Raw genomic sequence first — 10,980 nt, 5'->3', positions numbered from 1 at the left:
AATACATATTTCTGTCTCTATGTGTGTATACATATAAATCTCTAAAAATAAATATTTCTATATGTGTCTGTATGTATATATATATAAATCTCTAAATATATATATTTCTATATATATTTCTATATTTCTATCTGTGTGTATGTATATATATAAAAATCTATAAAAATCTATCTGTTTCTATATGGGTGTATATATAACTATAAAAATATATATTTCTATGTGTATATATAGATAAACCTCTAAAAAATATATTTCTATATGTACATATATATAAATCTCTAAAAATACATATTTCTGTATGCGTGTATGTAAGTATATATAAAAATCTCTAAAAATACATACTTCTATATGTGTCTATGTATATATATAAATCTCTAAAAATATATATTTCTATATGTATATATAAATCTCTAAAAATACATATTTCTATACGTGTCTATGTATATATATAAATTTCTAAAAATATATTTCTATATGTATCTATATAAATCTCTAAAAATATATATTTCTATATGTGTGTATGTGTGTACACATATATATAAAAATCTCTAAAAATATGTGTATATATAACTATAAAAATATATATTTCTATATGTATATGTATAAAATCTCTAAAAATACATATTTCTATGTGTGTATGTGTGTATACATATATATAAAAATCTCTAAAAATATATATTTATTTCTATATTCATGTATATATAACTATAAATATATATATTTCTATATGTGTCTATGTATATATATAAATCTCTAAAAATATATATATTTCTATATGTGTGTATATATAACTGTAAAAATATATATTTCTATATGTATATATATAAATCTCTAAAAATATATATTTCTATATGCGTGCATGTGTGTATATATATCTATAAAAATCTATAAAAAATATATATATTTCTATGTGCCTGTGTGTACATAAATCTATTAAAAATATATATATGTGTGTATGTGTATGCACACACACACACGCACATGTGTGTGTGTGTATATATATATATATTTATTTATTTATTTATACAGCCCCAGGTAGGTGTAACGGCGGTGTCGGTGTTGGTGCAGTTACAGGAGCTCCACACCAGGTGGCTCCGCACTCCACGCTGTGCATATATACACCCAGAAATATATAAATATATACAGCTGTGTCTATATGTACATAGAGCAACAGGCACCCCTGTGTACATAAATATATATATATAGGTATATATATATTTTTATATATATATATTCATATATATAAATATATATATTTGTATATATTTATATATTATATATAATATTTATAAATAATAATATAATTATTTATAATATTATTTATAATTTTATATTATATCTTCATATATATTAATACGTTGGTATTAATATTGTTAATTAATTAATATTTCTATTTATATATATTTATATATATTTATATGTAATATATATTATATTTTATAATTACATATATTATATAATATATATAATATATAATAATATTTATAATTATTTATAATATAAATAATAATTTATATGTAATATATATTTTATATATTATATATTATATTATATTATATCATATATAATATTTATAATTATTTATAATACAAATAATTTATATATAATATATATTAATATATATTTTATATTTAATATATATTTTTATATATATATATAAATATATATATATTTATATATATATTTATATATATTTATATATATTTATATATGTGTGTGTGTACCTATACATGTATATGTGCACACACAGGGGCACCCCACGTGTATATACACATATATACACACATAAATATATAAATATATACAGATGTGTGTCTATATGTACACACACAGAGTAACAGGCACCCTGTGTATATAAAAATATATATATTTTTATGCGTTTGTGTATCTACACATGCATATGTGCACACAAACAGGTACCCCACATGCATATACACATAAACACACACACATTTAGTGATGCCTCTGCGTGTGGTGGCACACCTGGCTGTGGTGGCACATGTCACTGTGGTGGCACACCTGGCTGTGGTGGCACACCTGGCTGTGGTGGCACATGTCATTGTGGTGGCACACCTGGCTGCAGTGGCACACCTGGCTGCGGTGGCACACCTGGCTGCGGTGGCACACCTGGCTGTGGTGGCACACGTGGCCCCAGCCACTCGTCTGCACGTGGTGACACGCTGGGGCCGTGGTGGCAGATCCAGTTTTGGTGGCACCCCCTGGATGTGGTGGCACTCCTGGCACCCCGTGGCAGCTGCGGTGTCACCCCTGTCTGTGGTGTCACCCCTGTCCGTGGTGCCACACCTGGCCCTGGTGCCACACCTGGCCCTGGTGGCCCCCTGGCCCTGGTGGCCCCGTGGCCGTGGTGGCCGCTCGGTGGCCCGAGTGGCTGCGCGTGCCCGTGGTGTGTCCAGCGCTGGCCGCGGCCGCCGGGGCCTCGAGGCAGGAAGGAGCACAATGAGCGGGGCCTTATCTCACCCCACAGCCCTTCCCGGGGCCACCCTGGGCCCCCCCCAGGGATGGGGCCACTGGGGGTGAGCGGGGCCACGTGTCCCCTTCCCCGAGCACCGAGCCCACGCCCTGGCTTCTGAGGCGTTAAGTTTATTTACAAATAATAAAAAGCAAAATAAATACCAAAAAAAAAAAATCTTAAAAGTACAGCCCTTGTGTTTGGGGACGGGGGGACGGGGTGTGGGGGGGTGGTCACGGGCTGTGCTGCTGCGTGGCCCCCAGTTGTGGCCCCACCAGGACGGGGACGCGGCGGGGCTGAGCCCTCCCCTGTGCCCGCTGTCCCCAGGGGGGTGGCAGGGGCCATAGCACCATAGGGACGGGCTGGGGGGGACGGTGGGGACCCCAACCCGGCAACAGCCAGCCCTGGGGGCTCAGAGGATCCCCCCCTCCAAGCTCCACTGGGTTCTTCCACACCTCCCTCCCTCCCTGCCAGGGCTGAGCCTGGGCAGGGGGAGGGATGGAGGGGCAGGAGTGTGGGGGTCCCGCTGCAGCGCTCCCCATCCTCTGGGAGAAGGGGGGGAAGCCACCAGCGCCAGCCGGGGGTGGGGGTGCAGCTGCCTTTGAAGAGCCCCCCGCCGGCACCGCAGCCCAGCCGAGCCCGGGGCGGGGGGATTAGCGGGTAAATCCCGTGGGATACGGGAGCAGCCCCCGGGGGCACCCCCCACGCACGCCCCGCTGCACCCAGCCGCTGTGTCAGCACGCCAAGGGGACCCGGGGGGCAGCGCCAGCCCCCTGCCCGGCCCGGGACGGGGAGTCCCACCCATTCCCCCCAGGAGGGGACGGAGGGGCTGCGGTGCTGGGGACGAGGGCACGGGCGTGGGGCTGGGGGGCCCCGGGGGCGGGAGGGCCGTGGGCAGCGGGGGGCTCACTTGTGGGGCATGTCCTCGGTGCTGACGCGGCCCCAGACCCCCACCACGAAGGTCTCCACCTCGCACTCGTTGACGCCGCGGGCGATGCGGAAATGGCCGTCCTCGCCCCACGCCGTGCCCCACGAGTTGGCCGCCGTCTGCACAGGGGGCATGGGGGGTGTCTCAGCCCACCGAAGCCCCCTCATTCCCAAGCTGGATCCCACTTGTGCACGGGGAAGCAGCGGCACCCCACGACTGAGTCCGTCCCCCACCCTCCAAACTCACGTGGAACACTCACCCAGTATTTTTGGGTCTGGCCATCAGGCAGCTGCTCTTCTCCCCACCTGCAGCAGAAGAGGACGGTGAGGGGGGTCCCCAGGCGCCCCCAGACTGTGGGATCCCCCCTCCCAGCCCTGTGGTAGCGGGTTGCTGTGTTGACCCTGCTCGTTTCCTGACCCCGGCAGGTCCCCAGGGCCAGGCCGAGGCATTTCCATCCTCTCCCGGAATGCAGGCAGGTATATTTAGCCACGGCAGGAGGAAGGAAATGCCGGCACAGGGCAACCGGCCCTGCTCCCTGCCTCGGGGTCTGCGCCTCCAACCCTCCTCCCTCTTTTGAGGGTGCTGAGCACCCCAAACCCGTGGCACCTGTGGCACCCTCCTTCCCTCCTCCGCTTCCTCACCCTACACCAGGGAAGGGGACACCAAAAGAGGACACTTCTCCCACCCAGACTGAACCTCTTTGCACCCCTTTAGTCCCCTCTCTGAGCCACCCCCACCTACCCAGTGATTTTGACTGAGTGGGTCCCGTGTCTCTGGTGCTTTGGCCCCTTCCCCTCAGCCACTGGTGTGTGCCGATAAATCCCACTCTTGTACATGAAGAAATCCTCGTGCACCTCCAGGATGGCTGTGGGAAGGGAGAGAGGGTCTGGGGACATTGTCCCTGGCCCAAGGGATGGGCTCAGCTCCCGAGGCTCCACATCCCCCAGGGCGAAGGACAGGCACCACCAGGGACACGAGGGAAGGCAGGAGCCAGATCCTCCCCTGGGACACGTAACGGCTCAGAGGTGGTTTAAAACGAAAAAGTAAAGTTAAACAAAACCAACCGCCCAGACGGTGATTAAATCTCAGGAGTTAATGAGCAACCAGTGCCCGCTGGGGTGGGCAGCGTGACGGGCACAGGGGCTGGGAGACCACGGCACTGCCCGGGCACGGCTGAGCACGGAGCAGGGACAGAGCTGAGGGGGGTCCCGGCTCCCACACCAGCCCCCCACCCCAGGCAGAGTGGCTTTTCCCCCTCATCCCATCCCCTCCAACCAATGCAGTTCCCAGTTTCGGGGTGCGCAGGTGGGGGTACCCCCTTACCTTGCACGGGGCCGTTCTCCAGCAGCTCCTTCATGATCTCCTTCTCCTGCAAGCACAGAGCCGGGTGGTACCGGGGCCGGGACCCCCCTGCCCGGCCCTCCCCACCCCCGGGGAGCGCAGGCAGAGGCGCTCCAGCACCCACGGGTGGGTGCTGTGGAGGTGGCGGGCGGAGGAGCCGCTCCCCCGGGGGCTCAGCGGCGGGGTTTTCCCAGCTTCAAACTTCCCAAAGTTGGCCTTCCCAGGTAAACCGCCCCGAGCCCGGCCCCTTCCCGCTCCCCACAGCAAAGGGCTCCTGCCCCGCCCCGGCGGCCCGGGGCACTCACGCTGGAGGAGAGGCGGTAGGGGGGGGTGGACTGGTAGATCTCGTTGGAGCGGGTGCGGGGGTTGGGGCACCGCGCCGTCGCCTGCCGCTTGCCCCGGCCCGTGGAGCGGCTGTGCATCATGCAGGGCTGCGGGCCCGGCTCGCTCTGCTGGCTCGTGAAGGGGTAGCACTCGTCTGTCACCACCCTGGGACAGGGACAAGGGCATGAGGACGGGTCCACCCTCACCCTGACCCCCACTCCTATCCCCATCCCGAAACCCAATCCCATCCCCATCCCAAAACCCAATCCCATCCCCACTCTGATCCCCACCCCCACCCCAAACCCAAACCCTACTCCTATCCCACCCCAAACCACACTCCCACCCCCATCCCAAACCCCACTCCCATCCCCATCCCAAACCCCACTCCCATCCCCATCCCAAACCCCACTCTCCATCCCACCTGGGCTCCTTCCGTCCCTCTCCCACCGTCATGATCCCCATGGGGATCTTTTGGGCTCTCCCCAGGAAACCAGAGCCTCAAACCCCCTTATCCCACCCCCGCACGAGTGGATCCCCACAACAGCATTTTCACAGCACCCTCTGCCCTCCATCCCACCCCATCCCACCCCATCCCCACTCACCCTCTCCTGCGGAGGTACCACCAGGCCCCATCCAGCCTCCCCCCGCTGCAGCCCCGCTGGTTTCGGGTGTCACAGGAGAGCAGGTTTTGTGGGGACAGGGCGGGGGTCATGTGTCCCATGGAGTGGATGGAGATTCGATCCGAGGCCACGGCTGGGAGCGAGGGTGGGACAGGGTGAGGCAGCTGCTCCCTGGGCCCTGCTCTGCTCCCCAGCAGCAGGTTTAGTCCCCATCCCTGCCATACCCCCCATCCCTCCCCGTCCCCCTCACCCGCCGTGGAGAAGGCCCAGGACCCGGCGCAGTTCCCCTGGTCCAGGGGCCCGTGGATCATCCCGGGCCACTTCGCGGCGGCATCGAAGTGTCGCGGCAGCACCTCGTTGGAGTCCATGTTCATCTGCGGGGCACGGCCGAGGGGGGCTCAGCCCGAGGGTCCCCCACTCCTCCCCCTGCCACCCCAGCCCTCCCAGCACCTCCCAGGGTATCCTCTGAGCAGGGATCCCCAACCAGCATCAGTGTCCCCCACCCCAGCCCCACTGTGGACACTAAGGACACCAACCCCACACTCAGGACAGGGACATCACCCTGGCCAAGGCCAACCAGGATTTGGGTGCCTCCTTGTCCCAGAGGAGCCAAATCCTGCAATTTTCCCTAAATTAGGGCTTCTCTGTCCCAGCAGCTCCTCGTAGAACAGCAGCACCGAGTGTCCTCTCTCAGACCCAGTGAGGGCCTCGGTGCCCACCACAAGTGCACAGCCCTGGGTGACTCAGCCCCTCATTGTGGCCTCTGGCCGCTGACTCCAGCCCGGCCTTTCCGCTCCGGAGGGGGGGACGGTGCCCCCGCCCCGGCCGAGCTCGGCTCAGCCTTCCTGGGGAGGACACGGCCACGACACCCGGCTCATCCAGCGCAGGAAGCGCCTCTAAAATTAAACTCAGGCTCAAGACGGTGCTGGGTGTGCACTGTGGGTGATGCTCGCTCCTCCAGCAGCCCCGGGTGATGCCCACACCGAGTTTTGGGTGCAGGCAGAGGCACCTCACTGGCAAAGTGCTGGCGCAGCCGGCTCTGCCGACTCAGCAGCTCCAGGGCCGGCTTTCCGATGGGAAACCGGCACGGAGGAGAGGGGTTAAAAACAACACTGGCAGCCCGGGGATTGTCCTGGGGAATTTGCTGAGCTGCTGTCTCCAAACACGAGGGCTGCCCGGGGCACCCACCCGCCACGGCCCCTTCCCTGCCACCCCCCCGGGTGCACAGCCCCTGCCCAGGGGACATCACCAGCCAAGGGGACGGGGAATCACCGGGCCCAGCCGTGGGATGGGCAGGGCTGTGCCTCAGTTTCCCACCCGAGGACTCACGTGCATCTCGTTCATGTTCATGACGGTGGCAGAGGGACGGAAGGTGCCCAGGCGGTGCCGGATCCCGTCCTCCAGGGTCATGCCCCAGAACTGGCTGTAGTTGGTGGCTCTCCAGCTGAGTGGGAGGAGAGGGCACAGGTCAAGGGTACCCCAGAAAGCACCGAGGGGTGGAATGCCCCTTCCCCATCCTCCCAGGGCCGGGTCCTTACCCATAATTGCCCCTGTTGACGGCGTCTATCAGCTCCCCATCCATCAGGCAGGCGTGGTCCTCACACTGCCACTGCCCACCAGGGCCGCAGGTGCTGCAGAGGGGACAGTCAGCACGTGAGGGACAGTGTCTTCAGGGTGACCAGGGGGACCCCGGGTGGGTGCTGCCCCTGCCAAGCTGGGGACCCCCTGCCATCGTGGGCAGCCAGCGAGGGGCCAGGGCTACTTCTGCACCAAGGGCTGGGGTCAGCACAGCTTGGCACCTCAGAGCAGGGTGAGACTGGGCCAGGAGGCGTGGGCAGCCCTCTGGGTGACCCTGGGGGTTGTTCTCTGCCTCCCCAGCCCCCGCTGGAGCCCAGAGGGCAGACAGGGCATGGGACAGAAAATCAGCTGAAAAGCTGCCAGGGCTCCAGACATCAAGAGAGGGGCTTGGACGCCAGCCCGGGGAGGGGAGTCAGGGCTGGATGCCCCCCTGAGTGAGACACTGTGGCCAGGTTTGCCCTGTGGCACCCACGGGGAGCCCCGGGATGGGCGGGCTGGGGGGTGTGCCGGGTCCCCTGGGGAGCCCCGGGCTGTGCTCCCCCCGTGCAGTGAGCAATGCTTGGCATGCTCCCTCCTGCCCAGATCCCGGCTCACTCTTCCCTTTTATGGAGCTGTGCGAGGCCGGAGCCCTGTCCCGCCAGACACCCCAATCCCAATCCCTCTGCAGCACCTGTACCCCAGCTCTGCCTCCATCCCCATCCCCGAGCACTCCTGGGGCTGGGTGGTGACCCTTGGGAACTCCCACTGGAGCACCTCAAGGTGCCACCAGCTGGGTGCCCACTGCAGCCCCCTCTGCTTCCCCCTGGCATGGGGTTTGCCCCCTTGCCAGCACCCCCAGACTCCGAGGGACCCAGGCAGGGAGAGGGGCTGGGGTGAAGTGCTGCAGAAATTCCTGCTCTCCGGGTGCCAGCTGCAGGGGAAGAGAGCTTGGAAGAAGATCCTCATTCCCCCTGAGCACTGATGGGTCAGAGATGCCCCCCCAGCAGCTGGGACCATCCATCCAAATGCATGGACTGAGGACCACGTTGGCCTTCCCCTGGGGCTCAGGGGGCCCCTCCAGCCCCATGTCCCACCACACCACGATCCCAAAGAAACACCAGGCAGCACCAGAGCTTCGGGGAGGGTCGGGCTGGCTTTTCACCTGCAGCCCAGCACACGCCTGCACACACATGCTCACACACGTGCTCCTGCCCTGCACACGCCCCAGACGCAGCCTTTGATTGCCCTTATCTGCCGCATCGCCCCGCCGGGCTCGCTCCCTGTCTCCGGCAGCTCTGCGCCTGCAGGTTCCCCTATCCCCCACCTCCGGATGCCAGTAATTCCAGCGTTCCCAGATAAACCCCCCGCTGCTCGAGCAGCGAGCTCCTGGGGCTCCCGAGAAGGCAGCAGAGCCGGACTCTGGCCGCTGGCACGGCACGGCCGCGGCTGCCGGCGCGTCCCGTCAGGCTTGGGCAAGTCGGGCTCGGACCAGCGTGGCCAAAACCCCCCCGGCAGCACATCAGGAGCCCGCAGCCGGCCCGGCCGCGCGTTATCCCAGCAGAGCAGAGCGAGGGCTCCCACGCAGGCATGCGCTGGAACTTGGGAGCGGCTCAAGGCCCTGGGCTCTTGGCTCCGAAAATGCCAGAACAAAGGCATTTGGCACCAGCTCCCACCACCCAGCTCGGGCCCCGCGCTCCGCCGAGCCCCGCTGATTGCAGGACCCCACGGGACCCCAGCGCCTTCCTCCGAGCAGGAAGAGTGCCCATGCCGTGCCAGCGGTACCCACGGGATTCTGGCACCTTCCTCCAGGCAGGTGGCACGCCACAGGTGCCCACATGGCACGGGAAGCCAGAGCTGCTCACTCACCACAGGTTGCAGTTCTCCCGGTACGTAGCTCCGGTGGGATAGTTGAGTCCGGCACGGGCACAGCCTGGGTGGGAGAGGAGAGAGCCCCAGTGAGTGCCTGGCTGTGCCAGGGGTCGCGCCAGCACCCCCATGTTCCGGGGGGTACGTACCAAGGGGAAAATAAGCGTGTTTCTTGAAGCCAGGCAGGTGCCAGGCAGCACCTTGGCACCCCCAAAGCTGTGGTGGGGGTCAGCTCGTGCCCCACGGAGCAGGGTGGGAGCAGGGCTGGCTCGGTGCCGGGAGGGTTAACTGTGCACAGCCTGGTGGGACAGGGATAAAGGGGCTGGTTGTACCCGGGAGCTGGCTCTGCTCTGCAGGGACTTCTGAGAGAGCCTTGTGCTGTGTGTGGGGGGGCTGCTTGTGCCCCCTTCTTGCCCCCGGCCGCCCTGCCTGCCCCAGCTGCAGGGAGGGTTAAGTCAGGGCCAGCATCCGCCGGCCCCAGACATGACCGGGCAAGCGGGGATAGAGTCCCCCTCACCTCCACGTTCTGCCCCAGGGGCATGTCCTGCTGTGGGAACAGGCTGCGGGGTCACAGCCTGCTCCCCGCCCTGTTTTTCTGGGAGCCCACCCCCATCCCGGACACTTTGTGTCAGTTCCTGCAGCTCCGAGGGGTCTGGAGCGGCTTCCCAGCAAGATCAGGACCGTGAGGTGCCGCTTCCATCACTCCACGGAGCACCGGCAGCATCACACAGCACATGGGGCACCCCAGGGCCGCCCCCCGGCACCCACAGACCCCTGCCCGGCTGGGCTGGGCGCGCCTCACCTTGAGCTTTGGGGAAGGGGGCCGGGATGCCCAGGCAGTATTCCCAGAAGTCGGGGCAGCAGTCGGAGACGGTGCGGTTGCAGAAGAGGTCGCAGTAGCAGAGGGTGTCGTGGTAGGGCACTGTGCAGCCGTCGTCGCGGCCGCGGCAGCAGACGTCCCCCCGCTGGCAGTAGGACCCCCCGGCGTCGTAGACCCCGTTCTGGTACAAGCCGGGGCCCAGCTCCCGGCGGGTGCGGACCCGGGAGCCCAGGGCTGCCCGGGCCACCAGCCAGAGGCACAGCAGGGCCCGCAGCGGGCGCATGTCCCCGGGCATGTCCCCACGCCGGCACCGCTGCGGAGGGAGGGCACTGAGGGCACGGGGGTCCTGCACTCCGAACCCACCCGTCCCGCTGGGTCACACCCCACCCCCCCCGAGTCCCCGCCCTGCCCTCCCCCAGGACGCTCAAAACATCCAGGTTTTGTAACTCCCCTTGAGACCACACAGCTCAGGGTTCCCTCAACCCCCAAAACACCATCTGCCCTCAGGTGCCCACTCCCGGGCATCTGAGGGGCCCCCTGCCCACCCACACCTTAACCACCTGCTCCAAGAGCAAAAATCCCGCGGGATGGGGCTCCTCAGGACACCCGGGGGGGGGGGGGGGGGGGTGCCCGGCTCCCGTTCCCAACCCCAATCCCAGTTCCCATCGCGGGCAGTGCGATGAGCTCCCAGGTCTCAGCCCGCGGGGCCGAGGGGGGCGACGAGGACCCTGAAAGTGGCGGGAGGAGGGCAATTCGGCACTGGGAAGGACCCCCCCTCCCGCCCGGGCCCGTCCCCGTCCCGCTCCGTCCCCCGGCCGTACCTGCCGCGCCCGACGCGGGGGGTCCCCCGAGAGGGGTGGGGGATCCGATCCGAGGGTCTCGCAGGGATCTTACGGGGCAGGACCCCCTCTCCTCTCCTCTCCCCACCCCTCGCACCCGGGTCCCCAGCGTCCCCTCCCGGTCCCGTACCTGCCGCGCCCGCCGCTCCGCTCCGCCGCGGCCCCGCCGCTCCTTTATAACCGCGCCCCGGCCGGGGGGGCGCCGGGGGAGGCGC

The 10,980-nt window shown here is 58.9% G+C and overlaps 1 protein-coding gene across 2 annotated transcripts; it reads right to left on the bottom strand.

Moving 5' to 3' along the window:
* Window positions 1-2,585: 2,585 nt before the first annotated feature.
* TINAGL1 (tubulointerstitial nephritis antigen like 1) lies at window positions 2,586-10,928 on the bottom strand. Of its 2 annotated transcripts, none has more exons than XM_064635491.1 (12): window positions 10,896-10,928; window positions 9,909-10,239; window positions 9,107-9,170; window positions 7,222-7,314; window positions 7,013-7,127; window positions 5,934-6,057; window positions 5,666-5,816; window positions 5,045-5,228; window positions 4,722-4,767; window positions 4,140-4,263; window positions 3,658-3,703; window positions 2,586-3,517 (listed from the first exon to the last, which is right to left on the bottom strand). In XM_064635491.1, the coding sequence occupies exons 2-12, from the start codon at window positions 10,219-10,221 to the stop codon at window positions 3,377-3,379; spliced, it is 1,401 nt and encodes a 466-aa protein (XP_064491561.1). In that variant the 5' UTR covers window positions 10,222-10,239; window positions 10,896-10,928; the 3' UTR covers window positions 2,586-3,376. The 2 variants fall into 2 exon arrangements, with proteins under 2 accessions (XP_064491561.1, XP_064491560.1); XM_064635490.1 differs by lacking the exon at window positions 10,896-10,928 and adding an exon at window positions 10,748-10,855.
* Between the last annotated feature and the right edge of the window lie 52 nt (window positions 10,929-10,980).

This window comes from Pseudopipra pipra, chromosome 24 (genome assembly GCF_036250125.1).
Source record: "Pseudopipra pipra isolate bDixPip1 chromosome 24, bDixPip1.hap1, whole genome shotgun sequence".
Classification (NCBI taxonomy): domain Eukaryota; kingdom Metazoa; phylum Chordata; class Aves; order Passeriformes; family Pipridae; genus Pseudopipra; species Pseudopipra pipra.
The sequence above is the reverse complement of the archived record's forward strand: the minus strand, read 5'-3'. Positions and strand labels throughout refer to the sequence as shown.

Excerpts from the sequence above, each read along its gene's own strand:
- TINAGL1 (XM_064635491.1), bottom strand. The coding sequence starts at position 10,221 with ATGCCCGGGGACATGCGCCCGCTGCGGGCCCTGCTGTGCCTCTGGCTG. Across the intron at positions 5,817-5,933 it reads CTGGGCCTTCTCCACGGCGG|CCGTGGCCTCGGATCGAATC; the intron begins GTGAGGGGGACG and ends CCTCGCTCCCAG. Across the intron at positions 4,264-4,721 it reads GGAGAACGGCCCCGTGCAAG|CCATCCTGGAGGTGCACGAG; the intron begins GTAAGGGGGTAC and ends CCCTTCCCACAG.